The 23,599-nt window shown below is 41.2% G+C and overlaps 1 protein-coding gene and 1 long non-coding RNA gene across 5 annotated transcripts in view; one reads left to right on the plus strand and one right to left on the minus strand.

Moving 5' to 3' along the window:
• The window catches only part of tsnare1 (T-SNARE Domain Containing 1), a 265,587-nt gene that overhangs the window by 104,360 nt on the left and 137,628 nt on the right, over positions 1 to 23,599 (minus strand). For all 4 annotated transcript variants that reach the window (XM_047362034.1, XM_047362037.1, XM_047362035.1 and 1 more), the window contains exons 7-8: positions 23,412 to 23,468; positions 16,530 to 16,685 (exon numbers count right to left, since the gene is read on the minus strand). In XM_047362034.1, the coding sequence (XP_047217990.1) occupies positions 16,530 to 16,685; positions 23,412 to 23,468 (213 nt within the window). The remainder of the gene's footprint in view (positions 1 to 16,529; positions 16,686 to 23,411; positions 23,469 to 23,599) is intronic.
• Positions 17,276 to 17,889, plus strand: LOC124866311. The gene is made up of 2 exons (XR_007037777.1): positions 17,276 to 17,663; positions 17,734 to 17,889. It is a non-coding gene; the product is annotated as an uncharacterized LOC124866311 (long non-coding RNA).

Consider the following 23,599-nt stretch of genomic DNA (forward strand, 5'->3'; position numbering starts at 1 on the left):
GATTGTGGCAGTGTTGCTATAGTTTATAGATTATTAGTTTACTAATCTATAAACTATAGCCTAAAATGATAAAATCGTTACATAAGCTAGGCTTTTACTTCCTTGAAATAATGCGCCACAACCTCCTGCTAATGGGACGACTCGTGTTTTTTAGCCGGGGGAGGCTCACTCTCTGACCCACTGTCACTGGAACTGAATGCTGACCAATAGCTGTCAGAATCCCTCTGGACCCCAGAATCATAATCATGTAATTTTTGAAGCATTTCCAATGCCTCTTGAGCAGAAAATATCCTTCTAGAAGCCATTTGTAGGACGCCAACAATCTCCTTCTCAGACTGCGTTCTAGAGTAGCGGTTGCAAGGCAACGCTCGCACGTTTACTCAGCCACGGGAAAAAAAATATCAATGTAAATAATAGGGCCGTCAAAATAGCGGCTGTGGTAGTTAGAGGTAGAAATACTTAGATATTTTATTTACTTTGTTATTTTTTTTAAATAGAGACATAGGAATACACAAGACTCAGGTTTAGAAAAAGTCAGGATGCCAGGAAGATAAGAGTTTTAATAAACCAGAGTTATGGCATGTCAAATTCTCAAAACCGTCAAATTGACGGCCCTGGGAGTTCTAGTGTTAAATACTTTATTCTGCATTTCAGCTTATGGAAGAGCATCTGCTCACCTGACCTCAGTGATACTTTGGAAGTGTGAGAAAGAGAAAATCTGACTGCTGTTCAGTGATTTAAAAACAAAGTTTCTGGTTCTGAAAAGCACATTTTGCTATTGATAGTATTGGACTTTGAACTGTAAAGTCTCATAGCTAAAGATTTCTCAGTTAGGACTGAGATTTTATTTAATGTCTAGCATATCAATCCTTTGAAAATATTGTGGTTGGGAAACAAACATTCCTGCTGACATCGCAAACATTCAGAGGGTTTAAATGTTTTGCAAGAGGGTAATGGCAAACAACAGGCATGTGTTGGGCATCAGCCAAAAAGGAAAATTTAAGTTTATATAGCAAAGAGTAGTTTTCTTGCAAATGGAAAGTTCAATTACATTTTCTTCACTTTTCACATATGGATCTTGTTCTTGAACAAGCCATTTAAGCCCAACTTGTCTTTACTGTATGAATGTGTGTGTGGGTGTGGCTAGGTGAACGAGACTTGTAGTTTAAAAGTGCTTTGATCTAGTCAGTACGAAAAGGCATTGAAGATTATTTTATCATTTTTATTGTCTTTTGCTAACGATCTAGCAGTAGGGGGTGTTATATCAGACTTTTTAATTTTGTTTTGTCCAAAAAAAAGTTGAAATGGGAAAAGATATGTAAACTGGTGTCACAATTATTCAGTACTGGCTGTGTGGAAACCGAAGGCCATTGTGCATGTGTGGGTCTGATTTTAGGAGGGTGTATTGCTGTACATCAGCTGTACTCTGGGTCAAGGAGCACATCAACAGATTCTGTCATGTCAGGTGTGATGTGGCAACATTCTGTGATGTATCCAGTCTCCACAGACACATTAGTCATCATTTGCTGTCAACACTTGTCATTTCAATTTATTCTGTTCTTGATGCATCCTGGCAAATTTATAGCCTGCAAGAGGGAAAACTATTTACAATGTGAAGGCGGCTCGATGTGGTCTGTGTTTTTTTTTTTTTTTTTAATGAATCAATCAGCAGGTTCAGAAACTACATTTAATAAAAACAACACAGCATTTGACACCAAAATAAGGAGTTCTGTATTGCCCATTGAGGCAGCTATGCAGGCAAGTGTTTAAACAGCCCAAATGAAGATGTCGCAGATAAATGGGGTGGGAATCTTTAGACACTTGGCGAATCAATTCGATAAGACTCAGAAGGCTAATGTAATTATATATAAATTGATGACAAACCATTGTATATACAGATTTTTCACTTAGTCTGGAACCAAAAGAAATTCCTTCATAGTGATCTGCTGTTTCTCTGCTAAACTCTCCCTTACTGCTCATGCTTGGAGCACACAAAACGCTAACTGCTGCGCATCAGACAATGCAGTTATGTTGACATTAGATGCTGTGGGAATGGCTTCCCGTGCATCATACTTTACATGCTTGTAATTTCGCCAGTTCGTTTTGGTCTAGCTGTAGTGTGTTGATCGATGGTTCAATGAAGTATTTTTGAGCTGGAAAGTTATATCCAAAGAGCGTTGCTCAAAAAGTCCTAATTTCCATTGACTCTTGATGAACCTTTGCACTAATAGTTGGAATGAACCTAAATTAACTTTGTCTTTTCTGAGTTAGCATTGCTAGCTTTATGGGCTTCTGGTTTACTGTGTTTTCTTTTAAATACCGACATTCTGTATATAGCTTAAATCTTATCCAATTAATTTTCTCTCGGCCTGTAATTCTCACAGTAAACTTTCTGGGCATCGCACTTACATTCATGAGCCCTGCCTTCTGTGTTACGCCTTGTGCGTTCTTCAAAATTAGGTTCTAAATCTACATTAAGAAAATCAAGTTTTGACGTTTGTTAATGGAGTCAGAATCGTGCATCTCTACTTCTTGATGCATAGAAAAACAGATTTTTTTTCTCCCACTCCTACATGTGAATGTTATTGTGCAATATCAACTGAAGAGAAAAGATGCATAAACACTTGCTATCCCCTTAACAACAGCACACAATTGTGCTGAGATGTGCTCCTCTATCACCTCCACCCACATCACATATGGAACAGCAATGTGGACCTGAGAAGTGCCCAGATTCCTAGATGTTTTTGTTTTCTATTCATGCCAACTCCTATATTATGTAACCTGTACAGCATGTTACATATAAGAGTACAGTCATTATTAAACAAAGCACCCTCTGCCAGTTCCACAGTTTTAAGGTAAAAATTATCTGGACCTTCTGGTTCTGATATTATTTACATTTTACCTTAAGCACACTAAAGTTCTCTCTCTCTCTCTGTAAATCTATATCTAGTCTATATATATATATATAAATATATACACTATCACTTCCATGGCTGCAGGTGCATCAATTTTGGTATCAAAAAGCTTGACTGGCCTGTTCAGTCCTGACCATCTTTGGAATGAATTTGTCACATTCTGATTTTGGGTCGGACCAAAATGCAGACAAGAGCTGGGCAGCCGCATGTTGTGAGAAGACTTCAGTCTTTATTCCAGAGGTTTACAAAGAAATGAAGCAAGGTACAGCAGGTACAACAAAGTCCAGATCCAAAATTTACTCAAGCTGATTCTGCAGTCAAGGCACATAAACGTGGGGTAGAGAACGGAGTGTGAACGAACAGGTGTTACATGGACGCAGGGAGACAGAGGGAGCAAGTGAACCTAATAAGATTAAGACATGAGGAAATGGACTAATTAACAAAACAGTGAAAAAGACCTAAACGAAAACTATAGACCAAGATAAAACAGAATCAAAGCATAAGAAATCAAGAAAAACCAAGAACTAAAGGAAACAGAAAAAACTGGAGGAATCCTGATACAAAAGTAAACAAACCTAAAACCACACTGACTAAATAAACTAGAACCAAGTAGGGAACGTGAGGACAAGCAAAGATGTAAACAAAAACTAAAGCTGACCTAACATAAATAAACACAGAGAATCCAAGGAAGATACAGAACTATGAAAAACACAGTAATCATGAAACTATTCTAAGTAAGGCAACACTAAAGGAACAAGGGCGAGAGGAAACCAACAATACTGGGAGGTGGTAGAGGAAAACAAACTAATAAACATGATACAAAAAACAAAAATAGAAACATCTAGACAAAATACACCATCACAAGAGACCAAAACCAAAGTCCAAAATGTCACACCATGACAGAATTAGAATGGAAGCTGCAGTTCTGGCTTTTTCATCTAACTATGAACACACTCCTAAACTTTGAGGAAGATGTTTACAAAAGTTTTAAAGTTGCTATTGCTGACAATGATGGGTCCATCAACAAATTGGAGCTTATAGATTAAGAATATGATGTCATCAAATCTCATGAATGTAAATGTAGAAAGACAAATATATTTGGTAGTATAGTGTATTAGTACACCATATAATTGTCTTTCTATAAAAAAGGAACAGCCACTGTGATTGTTTATAACTAACAGCTTGTTACAGCAACTATGAAATGCAGTTTTTAAATCATAATTTTTAGCAGTGGTCTCAAACCTTAGTCCTCTAGGGCAGGTGTCCTGTAAATTCTAGATGTTTCACTGCTTCACCACACCTGCGATTGTGGACTGCAGTTTGAGAAGCTTGATATAGAGAGTCATTACTTTTGTCATATGTAAAAAATATTAAAAGTCTCTTGACACAAAAGCCTTGCATCTCCAACAAGCTCTCTAGGGCTCTCTTACAGAAATGGGCTTTCCGTGTTTGGAATCACTGCATTTGAACTATGATGGGTACATCAATTAATTAAATATTGGAACTGGCTGTGATATCTTATATAGACAAAAACATTAAGACATCCACAATGGCTTAAACAATTTTGTATGATGTTAAACATCTGTTTACCTGTCTGTCTAGTCACAGTGACAGCAATGTCACAATCTATTTCACAATGCAGTCTGCAAAGACATGAATAATCAAGTAGCTAAGACAAGTAATTTTCATCTGCTAGTCACTGTGATTTCTTCTAACCCACCACACCCCCTCACATGGCTCTCGCTCTCTTTTAGAAGTGTGTTTAATGCAGATATGAAATTCTCCTCACATCTCCCACCCAAACCCAAAGGCATGGGGAAAAGAGAACAGTGTCACTACTGCAGTGAAAAAAGAAGTAAGTAGATTTACTCACATTTTTGCTACTGAGACAACCGGGAAGGACGTGTAAGAAAAAAATTTACATTTCTCTCTAACAAGCTGTATGAGAGACATGTTTGTTTTAAATGGTTTAAAAATGTAAATACATTTTTTCCTTTCCTGGTGGACATCCAAGGTCAAACATCCATGTATAAGATGTTGCCAACAGAAGGGACTGGAGGGCAGAGAGGAGACAGGGCTGAAAAATGTTAAAGACAGAGGCAACAGTTAAATACATGCACTGACTTATCTAAATTCCAAAACAACAAAAATTAAGGTATTCATTTAACTCTTTAGCTTTTGCTTTTGTAGTCTTTACTGAAATGTCTGTCGGCCTAAAGACCAGAAAATGTGTCCATCAGTTTAACCAGGGGAACTTGGTATAGAATCGCCTTTAACCTTCAGTATGGTGACTTGATCACCCGTGAGACTAGTATAACATTCTTCAGATTAGAAAATGTGTTATCATTGTTTTCACCTCATATGTGCTCTTTACACTACAAAATTACTGCTGACATTGGCAGATTGTGTAATTAAATAAAACCAATAACTAAACCGACCTGATCCACTAGATGTTTACCCATTTTTAATTTTTTTTAATCAGTGTGTGAGCTAAATGAAAGTCAGCTTGCATATCATTATAGTGACTTCCCCACCAGGCATCTCATGTTTGGAGAAAAGGCAATGCGAATGGCTTTAGACATCAGAGTAACAAAGCTGGTCAGTACCTGAACAGAAATTAACCTGTTAAGCCAGAGCATACCGGTACAAGAGCAGAGAAACGCCCATTTGTCGGCATCGAAGGAGGAGGATAAAGATTTGCTTCAGAGGAGACGTGCAGTTCATGAGTTTTTCTATTGGTAATTCTTTTTTGCGCATTTGTATACATAGTTTATATTGAATATTCCTTTTTCGCATCGTTTACATAGTTTGCCGTGGATTATTCTTTTTTCAATAAAATTCCTACAGCTGGTGACAAAATTAACCAATTTTGTTAGATTTTTTTTCACTATATTGATTTTATGTTGTGCACGATGGTACATTTTGATGATACACAAGGCAAATGTCAATGTAAAAAAAATGTCCAACAATGAAAATCAGCACTTTTATTTGACCAGACTCCCTTATACAAGTTGAAAAACACTTTTGGCACAGCTTTGGCACATTTGTAGTGGTGCATTTAGTGTCCCATTCACAATGTATTCACTCTTTGATAACTTTCTGCTGCCTTCCTGGCTGCTTTGTGCACCATTTATTTCTTTCCTGTTTTTTTATTTATTTTGCATTTCTTTACTTTAGGTATTACATATCATACAACCTGTAAGTGATATCTAGCTAGTCCAGGCTACCATGGATGTTTTGTACATGTCTAAATTCTGTGGCATGACCTACACAACTCAGAGACACCACGTTTTTTGCACATATGCTTCAATGGTACAAAATGTACATAAATGCTAAATGCTGAAGGTTTGGGAAGTTGGCCCTGTGCATTCAGCTGGATCACTTGAGGCACTCATATGCATTAATGGAGTTAAACTTTCATCCCAAGATTGTTTAGTGTTTGTGTAATTTATTTAGTATGGACACCATGGCAAAAAGCAACGATCTGTCTTTATGAAGTAGCACACTGTAAATTAACCCCTTCCTCCCAATGCAAACATTGCATAGAAAACAGTACACACCATAAACTATACAGACTTAAAAATTATGAAGGGACTTGATTTTACACAAAAACACACATTATGTCTTATGAAAATGCTTATTACCTCTCAGTTTTAGCAGAGTCTTACACCCTGCAAGCAGAAAATTAAAATATAGTTTTCATGAAGTGCCTACTCTGTGACAGAAAAGGAGTGTCACTTATTAGGGGGGAACATGCAACCTGAATGAGTGAATAATAAAGTTTGAGTGGAATATTAGTAATTTGATTTCACACTAGAGTGATATTCTCATTAATTTTGATGGGGAGGCCACCAGTATGCCGTCTACCATCATGAAATTAGCTGATCAGATTGTGATGAGAGGTAAAACAATACAATCTAATAATAAATGTGCTTCATAATTAACAGAATTTTCAAAGATTCTGCAGAAGATGGCAAATGAATATTCTTTGCTTATTAGAATGTACAGGGATTGGACAATGAAACTGAAACACCTGGTTTTAGGCCACAATAATTTATTAGTATGGTGTAGGGCCTCCTTTTGCAGCCAATACAGCATCAATTCGTCTTGGGAATGACATATACAAGTGCTGCACAGTGGTCAGACGGATTTTAAGCCATTCTTCTTGCAGGATAGTGGCTAGATCACTACATGATACTGGTTCCGGAAAACGTTCCCTGACTCGCTCCTCCAAAACACCCCAACGTGGCTCAATAATATTTAGATCTGATGACTGTGCAGGCCATGGAAAATGTTCAACTTCACTTTCATGTTCATCAAACCAATCTTTCACCAGTCTTGCTGTGTGTATTGGTGCATTGTCATCCTGATACACGGCATCACCTTCAGGATACAATGTTTGAACCATTGGATGCGTATGGTCCTCAAGAATGGTTCGGTAGTCCTTGGCAGTGACGCGCCCATCTAGCACAAGTATTGGGCCAAGGGAATGCCATGATATGGCAGCCCAAACCATCACTGATCCACCCCCGTGCTTCACTCTGGGTATGCAACAGTCTGGGTGGTACGCTTCTTTGGGGCTTCTCCACACCGTAACTCTCCCGGATGTGGGGAAAACAGTAAAGGTGGACTCATCAGAGAACAATACATGTTTCACATTGTCCACAGCCCAAGATTTGTGCTCCTTGCACCATTGAAACCGACGTTTGGCATTGGGATGAGTGACCAAAGGTTTGGCTATAGCAGCCCGGCTGTGTATATTGACCCTGTGGAGCTCCCGACGGACAGTTCTGGTGGAAACAGGAGAGTTGATGTGCACATTTAATTCTGCCATGATTTGGGCAGCCGTGGTTTTATGTTTTTTGGATACAATCCGGGTTAGCACCCGAACATCCCTTTCAGACAGCTTCCTCTTGCGTCCACATTTAATCCTGTTGGATGTGGTTCGTCCTTCTTGGTGGTATGCTGACATTACCCTGGATACCATGGCTCTTGATACATCACAAAGACTTCCTGTCTTGGTCACAGATGCGCCAGCAAGACATGCGCCAACAATTTATCCTCTTTTGAACTCTGGTATATCACCCATAATGTTGTGTGCATTTCAATATTTTGAGCAAAACTGTGCTCTTACCCTGCTAATTGAACCTTCACACTCTGCTCTTACTGGTGCAATGTGCAATCAATGAAGACTGGCTACCAGGCTGGTCCAATTCAGCCATGAAACCTCCCACACTAAAATGACAGGTGTTTCAGTTTCATTGTCCAACCCCTGTATCTTTTAGCTGATTTCAGATGTAACTTTGGACTCATGGTCCCCAAGGTGCAATGGTAGAATAGGCATAATTTGCTGTGGGATAACTTTTTTTAACTTTCGACCCATGTGTGGTGTGTTTCCCCTTGAACATTTTCCTATCTTATGCCTTTTTAAAAAAACAAACATTTTTGATTAAGTGTCATTCTGTGCCAAAGCACATAAAGTGCAGATGGAAGGTGACAGTAAAACAAATAAATCTGAAGTGCTGCACAGGCTGGATGGTGATATATATCAACCTCTCTCTTGTCAGAACATATGGAAAATTATAATGACACACAAGAGTAATGAGCCAAGCCTAAAAGCTGACCAGAGATCTACAACCAAAAGCCAGAACAGTTGAGAGTGAAAAGGTTTCCAAAACTCTGCAAATGGCACAGATGTTCTTATATCCAGATAATGCAACGTAACTTCCAGTGATAGCTGCAGCTTGTAAGCCTCCACAGGGCTCCAGTCTCTGAAGGTGGAAAATTAACCTCAGATCCAAACTTTTTGTGAGAGAGGGAGAGAAACTGATAATGATGACAGAAACCAGGTTCCCTTGGTGCTTTGGGAAGAAAGCATGGTGTGTTGGGACTCATTACTGATTTAGTGGTGGGAAGATATATGAATGGGAGGCTGTTTGGATGGAAAGAAAGGATGTGAAGATGGTGGTGTGGAGCTGAAAATGAGCATTGTTAGATTGTATCACTCCCCAAAGGAGCAACGTCAAGCCCCTTAGCTCCTGCTTGTGTGCTGCTGCTGACATTTGTCCATACAGCTATGACCAAAGAGCAACAAAGACTGCCCTGTCTGAACACCAATCATCTGCCTGGCCCATCTCTGCCAGGGTGCTAAAATGAGACTGTAATTTTGTACCGAGGCTCTTTCACAATGTGTCACTCCCTGGAAAAAAGATTGGTGCTCTTCCTTTTTTTGTTCTTATTCAGAATCTGACTCCTTGCAGTAGGATTAACGTATTTGGAACACTGATGAAGTTCAGACAGCTCAACCGGGCAGAAAGATACATCTTCATTATGCTTCTAAAGTGCTCCTAAAACATTATCATTAGTCTTGAGAGAGCTGGATGGCAAGCCAGGGTCCACAATGGGGCTGCCATGTAAAGGCTTGTCATTTTAAAAGCAGAATGTGGCAGCCTGTGTCAGGTAACTAACTGTTTTTTTTACAGACAAATGTTATTGTGGATAAAAAATGCAGTTGAAGACATTTTTGCCATTTTTGCCATTATAACATTTATTTGTCGATTAGTGAGTTTTATTTTACGTCCCTTTTACACCAGATTACGCCCGTCCTAAGGTCTCCAAGACCTTCACAAATATTTGAAAGCAAATTTGGAAAACGTCCTCCAGCTTAAAGTCAGTCATGACCTTCTGTACTCTAAGTCTTTGCCAAATATGCTTTTCTGTGCTGCTTTCCTAACCATATTAGAACAACGCTAGTGCCTAGAGAATCACATCTGCACTATGATGTTTTATTGAGGTATGTGTGTATTTTTCACTGATTGCTGTCAGACTCCTACAACAAGACGCTAAAACTGCTAGTTGGTTTTTACATTTTTATGAGTGTATTGTAACATTATATTCTGAAGTTTTTGCACTAGTGCGTTCCTTCTCGTCCTTTGTGGTTAATACTGAAAACAATGCCAGAGCTTTTTTTTTCACAGACTAACAGTTACATTACACTTCCAAACTTCAGCAACCTCCACAAACATGTCTTGGCACAATTTGGAGCTAAAAACCCTACATAACCACCCAATACATAGCTATTTCTATGTACAAGGGCCTGTATAAAGCAGTATTTCATAGTTTGTTGCACATGCATGCAAAGCATTAGTGAAATATGACACACATAGCAACTATGATTTTAAAAACATGGCAACAGCTTCCTTGGAGTGTTGCTAGCCCAGTGTCTGCATGACTAAGTTGTAGCCATCCCTTTAGAACAACAAGACCTGTCCCACCTGTAGTTCTCTCATGACCAAGCCATGCAGGTGTGTGGCAGCCCGATAGGATGGACCGCATGCCCCACCATGGACCACCATATGCTACCATCAAAATAATAAACCAAATTAACTTTTGAAACAAACGTTTAATGCATGCCCAAAACAGTTTGAGAGCTCACTGTCACATAAAATCAAAAGCCTAATGTACCTCAAGAGGCATCAAGAAGGAGTGTATTTTAATAATCTCACCTATGGTGCCTCTGGTGGAGAGGGCAGACCCTCTTCCCCACCTGTTTTTCTTTTTAAATGCACTCTACAACACACATCCACATTTGAGACGGCGGAGGTAGGCTTGGGGTCTTTTCACACACCCGTTCGGTGTTTGACATTTGGGGTCAGAGGCCAGGAGAGGGAGCGGGCCTTCTGGTTGGGGTCTGGGCTGGGGTGGGGGTTCGGGTCTTGGGGGTTGACTGGTGCCGGGTCTGGCATTTTTGGCTCCCTCAGGATCGCTTGGATTTCTTTAGATCTCGGTCTCTGGCTTCGGTGCCCAGTCCGTCTCCAGGGTTTGGGTGTGGGGTTGGCAGGGTACCTGGTCCTTGGCGTGCTGTGGTGGCCTTCCTCCGACGCTTCCTTCTGTGGCTGGCCCCTGATTAGGCACCGGGCTACAGTCATGCGGTCGGGTGGGTGGGCCAGTGGAACATGTCTTGGTGTGCTGCTCTGCTGGCTGTCATGTCCGGGGAGAGATCGGGGCAGTGGGCTAGAGGGTGGTGTGGAGGGGCTGCAGAGTGTGGGTGGGGCATTGTGTCCTTTTTTTGGATGTGGGATCACCGGCATTTGAATTGGCTGAGTGGCGATGGTAGATCGAAGCTGGTTAATGTTTCTCCCTGGGCAATTGTTGCAGTGGCAGTGATGTGGTGTGTTTGTGTGGATACGGAGGGCGTGGTGGGGGACGCCGGCCCTGGGTGGTTGCTGCTGGCAGTGGACCTCTTGCCGGGGGAGTTTGTCCCATCTTGGTGTGGGGTCGGGTGTTCCGTTGTGGGCGCTGTGCTCAGTGGTGTCTGCCCTGTTGCGCCTGTGAGCGGAGGGTGGGGTGGCGTTGCGTGGGGCCCTTGCCTTGCTGTCGCGGCGCACTGTGTGATGGGGGCCAGGATGCGGTGGGGGTACTTGGAGCGGGGCTGCGTGTTGAGCTTGCGCTGTGTGTCTGTGGCTTCGTCGGCTTTTCGGGGATGGATCTCACCTGAGGGGATGTGCCCCTGTGGGGAGGGCGTTTCATACCGTTTGGGTTCGAGGACATGTGTTCGATATCTGTGTCCTGGTTGGGGGTGGCCCTGTGGGGAAATTCATGTTGGGGTTCATTGGGGTGGGGAGCTCATGGGATTAGGGTCAGAATTCATTGGGGTTTTGGGACTGTTTCATCTTGTGGCGGCTCTAGTTTGAGGTGCTTTGGTGTGTCCTGGTTCACTCCCGGTGGCAACTTGCCGGGGCCTGGACCCCTAGGCTCTGTCAGGCCTCTGCTTGAGGAGTGATATGTCCTGGGGTCTCGGGTCTCTGGATCCATGGCTGGATCTGCTCAGGCATAGACAGCTGCCGGCGGGGCCTGTGGGCTTTCCAGGGGTTCCGGTGCTCTGGGGGTCCTTTGGATGTCTATGGCTCGGATCTCCTCAATATCTGTCCCAGCTCCAGGTCTTTGTCTCCTCACACTCCCTATTGCATATTTTTATGGAGAAACCTTGTGTTTAGATTTAGGTGTTAACATATACACAAATGTTCTATGTTGAACCGCATTTACCACTAAACACATTTGGTGTTTAGTGGAACCGTGCTTTTGGTAAAAAGCTGTTGATATGAATGTTTCTGCAGGTGTAGAAGTAAGCAGGGTGTTATCCTGCATTCTCATAATTCTTCTTTCTCTCCTCCATTCTTTTCTCCGTCTCTCTCTTTTTCCTTTTTGCCCCACCTCTCTCTTTTTCGTGTTTCTTATTTGTTTCCTTTTCGTTTCTCTCTCCGTGTCCATAACAATTGAAATAATCCCTAAGCAGTTTTTAATAAAGTTTCTTTAAAAATATCAAGCAGAGCTTTAAAGCATTAGCTGTAATGCTCCACTTGTGAAAGTAAATCTATTGGGCTTTTTCTTGCCACTTTCTAGGACACAGTAAAAAAAAAAAAAAAAGCCTAATGTACCTCAGAAGATTTAGACTGATTTTCATCAATTTAGCAGACACCTAGATCAAGACAAAAAGAACAATTGCATCAAATTTTAAAACCCTTAGCTATTAAAAAGTCATTTTATTTTCCTTCTAACACTACATGTCAGACACGTCACCAAATATAGATAGCAGTGAATGTAAAGGGCTCAACCACCAAAGAGTACCAACCGTTACATTTTTTATTTTATAGCCACAGTTAAAAGGTCTTATGAATATGTTTGTGTCATCCTTAAATGCATAAGGAAACAACACGAGCAGCTCTCTACCTCAAGCAGCCTCTAGCTTTCTAGCAGCTGATGTAAAGTTTACTTGGGTCTAGGTGTATAAAGTCTCGCAACAGACAAGCATGGACATTGTCCATGCTTGTCTGTAGCAAGTCTCTTTAACTCAATTCCTGTTACAAGTCTCTTTAACTCAATAACAGGTTGTTAGTTTTCATTGCCATAATGTAACTGAGGTCATGCTTATTCCCAGCAGGATCACCCAGATAATACATTCGGACTGCAAGCTTGAACCAGGTGAATCTTTTACAGCATCAACACAGCAGCTTAACTGAAACTTCTTCCAAACCTACACAGCAGGGGTCAGTGACATCAGCTAAGGAAAAGATCGTGGACTTGCAACTATAAGACGTTTCAGGGGTTTCTTGCCCCACAGCATCTTAATAATATCAAGATCTGGGCTTTGATTTACAGGTATGTTTTGGACTGTCACATTGCAGGGTCCAGGTTGGCCGCAGCTTTAACTTTTTTACAGGTTGCCTCTCATTTTCCTCAAGCACTTTCTAATGCACAGTGGAATTCATGGTGGATTCTATGATGGTGAGCTGGCTAGACCTTACTGCAACAAGGGATGTCTAATCCTGAGTTTTGTTTCCTGGAATGCTGTTTTAGAATTGTGCCAAACATGTCCTCTGTTCTGGAGTTCAAATAATTCAATGTTAGACTCATCAATTCAAAGAAAGTTATTTTAGATGTACTGGAGAAGCAGAAGAAAAAGACTTGCTTGGATTTCCTACTAAAACTGTGCATGTCTTTAAATGCAGAAAACTGTGTAAGCACAAAAACATCCAGATGTATGAACCTGTGCGTACGCATGAATTCAGGAACCTTTCCTTTGTACATACCAATCACTGTGGGATTACCTGACTTTTCCCTTGTTACCCTTCTCTTTACATATGCATTAAGATGGTCAAACCTGAAAAAATGGAAATTTATGAATATGAGACGTTTCTAAATGGGCCGTATAAAACCACAGACTCAGCAACTTGTTTTTCAAAATCATCCAGACATCACTTAATGTTGTGCACCACCGACATGGATCACAAATGCTTTTACTGTAAATGAATGTAGAAGTACTTTATCTTTTTTACAGAGGGAAAGGGTGAGGCTGCAGCATTTAACACAACTGGCCAAGTCATGGAAGGTGGACCTTCAGCCCACTAGGCATTGATACTGTATAATAATTCTTAATTTTAGGCAAGTAAGCATCACTAAAATACAGAGGATGGACAATGAAACGGAAACATCTGGTTTTAGACCACAATACTTTATTAGTATGGTGTAGGGCCTCCTTTTGCGGCCAATACAGCATCAATTCATCTTGGGAATGACATATACAAGTCCTGCACAGTGGTCAGAGGGATTTTAAGCCATTCTTCTTGCAGGATAGTGGCCAGGTCACTACGTGATACTGGTGGAGGAAAACGTTTCCTGACTCGCTCCTCCAAAACACCCCAAAGTGGCTCAATAATATTTAGATCTGATGACTGTGCAGGCCACGGGAGATGTTCAACTTCACTTTCATGTTCATCAAACCAATCTTTCACCAGTCTTGCTGTGTGTATTGGTGCATTGCCATCCTGATACACGGCACTGCCTTCAGGATACAATGTTTGAACCATTGGATGCACATGGTTCTCAAGAATGGTTCAGTAGTCCTTGGCAGTGACGTGCCCATCTAGCACAAGTATTGGGCCAAGGAAATGCCATGATATGGCAGCCCAAACCATCACTGATCCAACCCCATGCTTCACTCTGGGCATGCAATTTAGCCATAAAACCTCCCACACTAAAATGACAGGTGTGTCAGTTTTATTGTCCAACCCCTATAGAAATATCTTGGGTGTGTTCATGTTTGGTGGCAGCAGTGTCAGAGCAACGATGCCAACAGAGAGCTACTGTGTGTCTCCAATAAGGCACAGTGTTTGACAAATGGGTTGCATGTCATTGTCATCTCCAGCCCCAGCATAGAGAATCTCAGACTGCACACTACCTGCTTACCACTTCAAGGCAGGAACACACAGTTTAAGGCAAGATTTAACATTTTGCAGCTGAGGAGCCTGACATTTTTCCACCCAAAAGACGTAAAGCAAAAATACATCCAAAAAGCAATTAAATATTGAGCATAACTACATGTAGGAAAGCATAACCGACGCTTAATTATTATGTTTATTGTGGACTCTTTTACACAAATACCAGGTTCATTATTTAAACTAAAAATGAATGCTACCAAATGTGTCAGAAATTTGTCAAAACTAAGTAATTAAGTTTTTATAGTTTCTATCAATTTTTAGATCAACAAATAGTAAGTTAAAAGATCCATCCATTAGTGATGTTACTAATCAGAAATGTCTCTGTTTCTTGGTAGCTCTTGTACAGAATGTCTTCTTTACATGCCTGCTGCAAAAGGTAAATTAGGTGGCATTTTAATTTCAAACATACCTTTCAGGTAAAGGCCTTGATAATTGGGAAGCTTTCAATAGCCAGAAGCAGCTTTGGAGAACTGTCATGACGAAATATTTTTATAATTTTGAGGGTAGCAGCAGAGAAGGTTGCCTAACTGAATTTCAACTTACTAACTTGGCTATGTTAACCTCCAGGCTGCAAATAGTCGAAGAAACATAAAACATGAAAGTTGTCTTTCTTTTTCTCCATTTCAACCATTACTACATCAAATAAATCTTCTTTTTACATTCATGATATTTAAGATTTCAAATCAGATTTATAGACATGAAATACAGATTTCTATTTCTATTTAAATGCAGGTTTTCCAACAGTTGGTCGTCCTGGGTGAATGTCAGCAAACAGATTATATTCACAAACTGAGTGACTTTATTCTATGCAATGGGGGCACAGAATGAAACCTTTAGAGCAAAAGGTTATCTATGACTTTTTGACTGACTCATCCATGGTGTTAATATGAGTATGAAAGAAATATCATCCTACGGAACATTCAGAACTACTTCAAATGTATGCATACATGTTAAATCCCTAATGGTCCCTGGGTTCGACTGCCAAACAGGGTCTTTCTGCATGGAGTTTGCATGTTCTCCCTGTGCATGCGTGGGTTCTCACTGGGTACACCGGCTTCCTCGCACAGTCCAAAAAAAAACATGACTGCTAGGTTAACTGGTCTCTCTAAATTGCCCTTAGGTGTGAATGAGAGTGAGCATGATTGTTTGTCCTGTATGTCCCTGTTTTGCCCTGTGATGGACTGGTGACCTGTCCAGGGTGTACTCCGCCTCTCGCCCATAGACTGCTGGAGATCGGCACCAGCTCCCACGTGACCCATTATGGAATAAGCGGCATAGAAGATAAATAAATGAATGAATAATAATTCAGTCCAAAAAAAGAGTGTCAAACAGAGACACAAGGTGTTGTGAAGCCCAACACAGTGGCTTCTGTGTGAGCGGAATAGATATGTGGGTTTCTGCAACACCTCAGAACCTGACTGAGGAAAAGGGTCTAATGCTGTGGAAGACTTCTTTCTGGTACCAAAAAAAAACTCATCCATCAGTTTTCAATGACTCTAGACCTGTTGCCCTGATGTCTCACATCATAAAGGTCCTAGAGAGACTCCTGTTAAGTAACCAAACAAACACATATCAAGACCTCCTGCAGTTTGTTCATTGCAGTGGAGTTGGAGTTGAAGACTTCCATTAAAAACAATTGTTGGTGGCTTCCTGTCCCAAGCTTGTGATACCAGAATTATACATGCTCAACAAAACAACAGAGTCTTGCTACTACCACTTTCAGTAATGTCCCAACGTCACTTATCCAACAGCTTGTATTTCTGCATTGTCTCTGAGTTTTTAGCTCACTAATTGGACTTTACTTGAAATCTTCAGGTTTGTTGTGATAATATCTTACTTCAATCTGAAGCAGAGCCTCCTCTCTTTGACGAAGCACCTCCACGTCCTCCTCACTGATCTCAGACAGGAAAGCTTGACCTCCCTCCTCAGTAACTGCTGCTTCTCCAAACAGTGGGTCCTCCTGGTTCTGGTCACTAGATGGAGTTTGGGGACTCTGAGGACGCATGCAGAAGTATACAAAGGTTAGTGCCATCTATGAAGTTGTCATATAAATAAACTAATGCCTGTAGTAAACATACAAACTCTAGAAATAAAGACCCTGGGTGAGATGCCTGACGTTCCTTTAGAAATCACAGCCTAGATATCTGGAATTGGATTGGTGTTATTTAGTATTCTGCTTCATTTGTGTCTGTTTACATCATAAATGGTATTCATGGGTTCAGTGACATTTAGGAAGGCGCAATAAGACTTTGTACATGAATGTTTCTTAGTAAGAAATAGATCCATTATAATTTATTTACAATCTGTTTAAAAGTGACCTAAGCTAAATTTGTTTTAGCGTCATTCTATAATATATAATTCTAATTATTTGAAAAATATTTCTATAACATCCCAAAGTGTCAGGCCACAGAGCTGTGTGCAGGTTTCTCTTGCTGTGTGAGTGTTGTTTCTCCTTTCCTCCACCAGGGTGTGACAGCTAGGTGTAGCTGCACAGCATCAAGAGCAATCACTGAGGAGCTTCTTAAGCAGCTGAGACCTTGGAGGACATTGTTTACTCTGCTAAGTGGTAATCAGACCAACAAACCCTGCTCTGTGTTTGCCTTTGTGCTAACCCGCCTTTGTTAATCCCAGCTCTGTTTCTCCCTGAAGGCTGCTGTCAACAAGACCCTGCTCTGGATAAATCCTCCGTGGTTCTGGCTTTTACCCTGCTGGCTGTCAGCAACCCTCTTCCTGGAGAACCCACTGTGGTTTAGCCTCCTGCTGAATGGTAAATACTTCAGTGAATTTACCTCAGTCCAAGGACCGCTCTGGATCCACAAGATCAGATTGCAAGATCGCCTCTCGCTTCACCTGCCCTGCCTGTCCACCCTCCAACACTATTCACCATCTGGAGGAAATTGCTCGCACAGCACGCCTGCCTGTCAACTGTGGCTTGCTCACTTCTCCTCAGAACCAACCCACTCATCTACAAGTAAGCCTGGGACTCTTACCTTTAACAATAAGAACCACCTGCCTGATAGTAACCACTCTCTTTCTCCTAGTGAGCCGATCCCTAAAGGCAAAGTCAACTGTCACCACAAAAACTGACTTGGCTGAACATGGCGGCCACTGCCTAATCTTTTAGCCATGAACGCAGCTGCCGCATTCTTGCTGAAATGGTTGATGAGCGGTTAAAGATGAATAAAAAGCTGCAGTACTGTCTTGTTAATTCTGTTTTAAATCATCTGAGGAAACGTATCAGGGAATGATGACATTTACAAAATGCCAATTTGTGTAGTGGGCATGTAAAGAGTAACTGAAAATAAGACTACATTCAGTACACATGTTCTCTTTAAAATATGTGCAAAGACAAGAAAACAGAGCAGGAGCCAAAGTTAGCTGACTTTTTTGGATTGCTAATTTTTTTTGTTGAGTATGTATCAGAGCGTAGGGACCAACCTGGGCTGACTCACAGCGCTGTGTCCATTGGCCAGTGTGACTCACCACTCAGCTAATTCTGCAACAGTGTGCTCACTCCTACTCAAAGATGCATACCACTGTGGAATGTTTTAGTTTGGCAAACAGATGAGAGGAAAAAAGACTGTCAGGGCAATGATGCTGACACCTTATTCCACAAGTTCACAAGCTGCTGACGAGTTCAAACAACTTCAGGTTTCCTCATATTGATTTCTAGTCCATTATGATGGCTATTTTAAAGAAGTGTGTGGGAAATAGTCGATACCTTTGGTCGTGAAAATGCGTCCAAATGCATATGTATGAGATTCAAAATGTCACCTTTCATTATTTGATATTCTCCCACTGCAAATGTTTTCACTTGAAAAAGACTCCATTTTACTATCGCATAAAATGTTGTCTGACCAAGTAGTTCTTCCACAGTACACCCACTGATTAGCAAACTTGCTGGGACAAAGTGAAATCGGTCAGAGAAATATAATTTAGCATGCAGCTTTCCACCCCCGAAGGCCTCTCTGTCAGGTTCTTGCAGACCTTGGTAATATGCCTTCAGAGGGGAATAAAATGATAATTTATGTGACTTTCCTCTCTATAAAAAAGATGGATTATTAGGGGTTCTATGTGGAAACAAATGTTCCTCATTAAACCGTTTCTGCAAGTTCAAGCTGCAGTTGATTCTCCCTTCAGTTAGGAGTACAGGAAGTGTTCAAGTACATGTCCTTCAGTAACTCTACAGAGGTGCTGACAAAACAAAACACTTCCTTTATACACCCCTTTCGCACTAGAGTATTGCCTCACTAAGACATAAAAAATGGTCAGAATGTGAACAGACTTTCCAGGGTCTTGGCGAGGTCTTCTGGAGCACAGCACAGTAGGCTCTCAAATACAAGCAAAATGGCAAGCAAGTTCTCAGATTGGTTAGAGAATGCTTATAACCTCTGCATGGAGATGGTGTGGGCTTATTGTAAGTTTATATAAGAGGTGGGCATCAAGGGGCATACTGGCAGCATATCCATTCAGTGAGGAATGTGAAACTGGATGGTCACTGCTGTCCTCCATGCCAAACTAAAACTGTGTCATGCACACTGGCCTATGTACTTTTTTCAAGTGAACTATAACTTGTAGACAAAGCCATGTGGGTGACGATCATGGCTCCCATTGGAAAGAAATGACGGGGGCGGGACAGAGTACAGACCTGGAAATGGAGGAAAACAACTTTGGAAGTACTGCATGCAACACCTCTGTTCTGCATATTTGTGCCATGATTACAGCGGCAATATCATTGTGAGGGTCAAGAGCAGCTCATTCAACACAGATTGTGCAACATTCTATTCATATATTTTGCCAAAGAAGATGCTGTTGTCTGCTGTTTGGATTATGATTATTGATTAATTAATATTTATCAATAATTATAATTGAAAATCATAATTTGACAAAATTAATTTCTTAACCAAAAATCCTTATTTATGAATCGAAGACAAAGATATCCTCTGGTGTTGTAATTGTAGCCTAAAGCCCTTGATAATTACAACCATTAAATACTCAGTAATAATTGATAACTATTACTTGTTGTCACTGTTTAATCAACCATTTCTGCCAAAACGTGGGGAACTTTGACCTTATTTTGACAAACAAATCAGTCTTGCACAAAATAATCATCAACGCCTTCTCTTTATCTATGTGAATATTTATTAAATCAACAGCCCTGATACAACTCGCTCTTCCGCTTCACTAATCTTCACCTAATCAAACATGCAAAATTCTACACACAAAGGATAAAATATCTAACTAAACAAATAAAACAGACAGCAGTGGGTGTGTATGGAATAAACCAGCAGTTATGGCAAACAAATGATAATGTGACGTGAAGCGGAGTTTGGGGAGCAGCCTGCCAGAAAGTGTATCTTAGTTACTGTAAGCAATAAAACATCCCCCACCGTTGGGGATGTCCGACCATACAAAGGGTTGTAAACCTTTTGGCGGCAACTAATAAAACATGAAGTGTTGAAGACAAAGAAAATGGTTGACTATCACCATGAAGTTATTATAGCAGTTCAGTTCCACAGCGCACCTGCGCTTGCTCTCAGGTGTTACAACAAAGCAAAACACACACAGCTGGGAAGCACAGGGGCTTTCAGATGTCCACAGCAAATCAAAGTTTCAATAAAATGTTGCATGCACATACAGTGTAGAACACATTAGACTATAATTGACGATTCTAAATCGTACTAGATCCTACTCTACCCTGCCCACGCTATTCCTAATAAAGAAATAAAAATAAAATAAAATAATGGATTTTACTTGTTGAAGTTTTCCTTCTGGGGCAGCGAGTGAGTGGGTTACTGCGCATCCGCAGTTAAACTCCAAGAAGAGCGGTCAATCTGGCCTCCTTGGCAAAAGGGGAAAATATGATCTGACCGTTAGCAGTCGACTGGAACAAAACAAGGGTGGCAATCCATCTCCTTGAAACCTCTGTGAGGGTTTTTTCTTCTGTTATGTGTTTAACTCACGTCGTGTTAAACTCATGCCCAAGATTTGCGCTCCTTGCACCATTGAAACTGACGTTTGGCATTGGCATGAGTGACCAAAGGTTTGGCTGTAGCAGCCCGCCCGTGTATATTGACCCTGTGGAGCTCCCGACGGACAGTTCTGGTGGAAACAGGACAGTTGAGGTGCACATTTAATTCTGCCGTGATTTCGGCAGCCGTGGTTTTATGTCTTTTGGATACATTCCGGGTTAGCACCCGAACATCCCTTTCAGACAGCTTCCTCTTGCATCCACAGTTAATCCTGTTGGATGTGGTTCGTCCTTCTTGGTGGTATGCTGACATTACCCTGGATACTGTGGCTCTTGATACATCACAAAGACTTGCTGTCTTGGTCACAGATGCACCAGCAAGACATGCACCAACAATTTGTCCTCTTTTGAACTCTGGTATGTCACCCATAATGTTGTGTGCATTTCAATATTTTGAGCAAAACTGTGCTCTTACCCTGCTAATTGAACCTTCACACTCTGCTCGCTCTTACTGGTGCAATTTGCCATCAATGAGGACTGGCTACCAGGCTGGTCCAATTTAGCCTTGAAACCTCCCACACTAAAATGACAGGTGTTTCAGTTTCATTGTCCAACCCCTGTATAAGAATTCTTAGTTAGTTCTTCTTTAAAAAGCTCTCCTGTTCTCCACTCATTACCTGTAATAACTGCACCTGTTTGAACTCGTTATCTGTATAAAAGACACTTGTCCACACACTCAATCAAACAAACTCCGACCTCTCCTTGATAGCCAACAGCAGAGACTGTGTAAGGACATCAGGGATAAAATAGTAGACCTGCTCAAGGCAAGGATGGGCTACAGGAACATAGCCAAGCAGCTGGCTAAGAAGACAACAATTGTTGGAGCAATTATAAGAAAATGGAAGAAGTTCAAGATGACGGTCAATCTCCCTCAGTCTGGGTCTCCATGCAAGATCTCTCCTTGTGGGGCATCACTGATCATGAGGAAGGTGAGGAATCAGCCCAGAACTACACGGCAGGACCTAGTCAATGACCTGAAAAGAGCTGGAACCACAGTCTGAAAAGAAGACCATTAGTAACACTATGCTGCCATGGATTAAAATCATGCAGCGCACGCAAGATCTCCCTGCTCAAGCCAGCGCATGTCCAGGCCTGTCTGAAGTTTGTCAATGACCATCAGGATGATCCAGAGGAGGAATGGGAGAAGGTCATGTGGTCTGATGAGACAAAAATAGAGCTTTTTGGTCTAAACTCCACTCGCTGTGTTTGGAGGAAGAAGAAGGATGAGTACAACCCCAAGAACACTATCCCTACCATGAAGCCTGGAGGTGGAAACATCATTCTTTGGTGATGCTTTACTGCAAAGGGGACAGGACGTCTGCACCGTATTGAGGGGAGGATGGATGGGGCCATGTATCAGGAGATCTTAGCCAACAACCTTCTTCCCTCAGTAAGGGCACTGAAGATGTGTTGTGGCTGGGTCTTCCAGCATGACAACGACCCGAAGCACACAGCCAGAGCAATTAAGAAGTGGTTCCATAAGGTCCTGGAGTGCCTAGCCAGTCTCCAGACCTGAACCCAATTGAAAATCCTCGGAGGAAGCTGAAAATCCATATTGCCCAGTGACAGCCCTGAAAGATGAGGATCTGGAGAAGATCTGTAAGGAGTGGTGCAAAATCCCTGCTACAGTGTTTGCAAACCTTGTCAAGAACTCCAGGAAACGTCTGAGGTGTGTAATCGCAAACAAAGGTTTCTGTACCAAATATTAAGTTTTGTATTTCTGATGTATCAAATACTTATGTCATGCAATAAAATGCAAATAATTTCTTAAAAATCACATAATGGGATTTTCTGGATTTTTGTTTTAGATTCCATCACTCGGAGTTGAAGAGTATCTATGATAAATATTAAAGACTTCCACATGATTTGCAAGTGGGAAAACCTGCAAAATCGGCAGTGTAACCAATACTTGTTCTCCCCACTGGCATAGATAGATAGAGAGAGAGAGAGAGAGCAGCAGCATCATGATTGCCTTTACTATGAGATTCAAGTCAAAAAATACTTTATTAATCCCAAAGGGAAATTAAATGTTGTTGTAGCTCATATTATGCAGGTTTCTTCAAAGAGCCGTTGTAGATGCTGATGCCTGTGGGCAGGATGGATCTCCTGTAGCGATCTGTTTTATGTGCTTTTCAATTTTTCTATAGTTGAGCCACATTTCGGTCACTGACGTAATGGTAGCTGAAGGGTGGTTTTAATCCAGTGTGAAGTGATCCTTATTGATACAGATGAGTTTCTTTGGGTAACGTAGAGTCACCCAGACTCTAACATGGACACCTGCAAGGAGCATGCTCAGGTATGAAGTAATGCTACAATGTACTGATGTTATTTAATAAAAGCAATAAAATGTTCACATCTGATTGCAGACAGAGGGATAAAAGCTGACAACTGCAGCTCACTTAACCATTTTTACAGCTTTGTTTCACATCAATTAATGAGGGGGATTTTTAAATTCCAGCCTTTGACTCTGCTCTGACCTGTCCACAAAATGAAAAAGTCTTTCCATTCAGCCATGAAAGGGAAAGTTACAACAACTTATGCGTCACTGCTATATCAGAATGGAACACATTAGACAGGGCTTCAACGTAGCTCGTGTGTGGATACAAATGGCATCTCATCTCATCATGCCACACTCACATGAATAATGGCGAAACAAAGGGAGGATTTTCACCCACAGCATCAGCTCACCTTCTTCTTGTCTTTCGGTACTGGAGGGAGCAAGGCCCTTGAGCGCTCTGCAATTTTCTGTAAGAGAACCAAATGCATAGACAGGGTCAGGAGGACTGTACTCCTCAATATTAAAAGATTTTTTTTTTATTCCTGCCTCCACATGCATGAAGCAGCATAACAGATGTGTATGGTTATCTGCCAGCAAA

This window comes from Girardinichthys multiradiatus, chromosome 3, assembly GCF_021462225.1.
Source record: "Girardinichthys multiradiatus isolate DD_20200921_A chromosome 3, DD_fGirMul_XY1, whole genome shotgun sequence".
NCBI lineage: Eukaryota > Metazoa > Chordata > Actinopteri > Cyprinodontiformes > Goodeidae > Girardinichthys > Girardinichthys multiradiatus.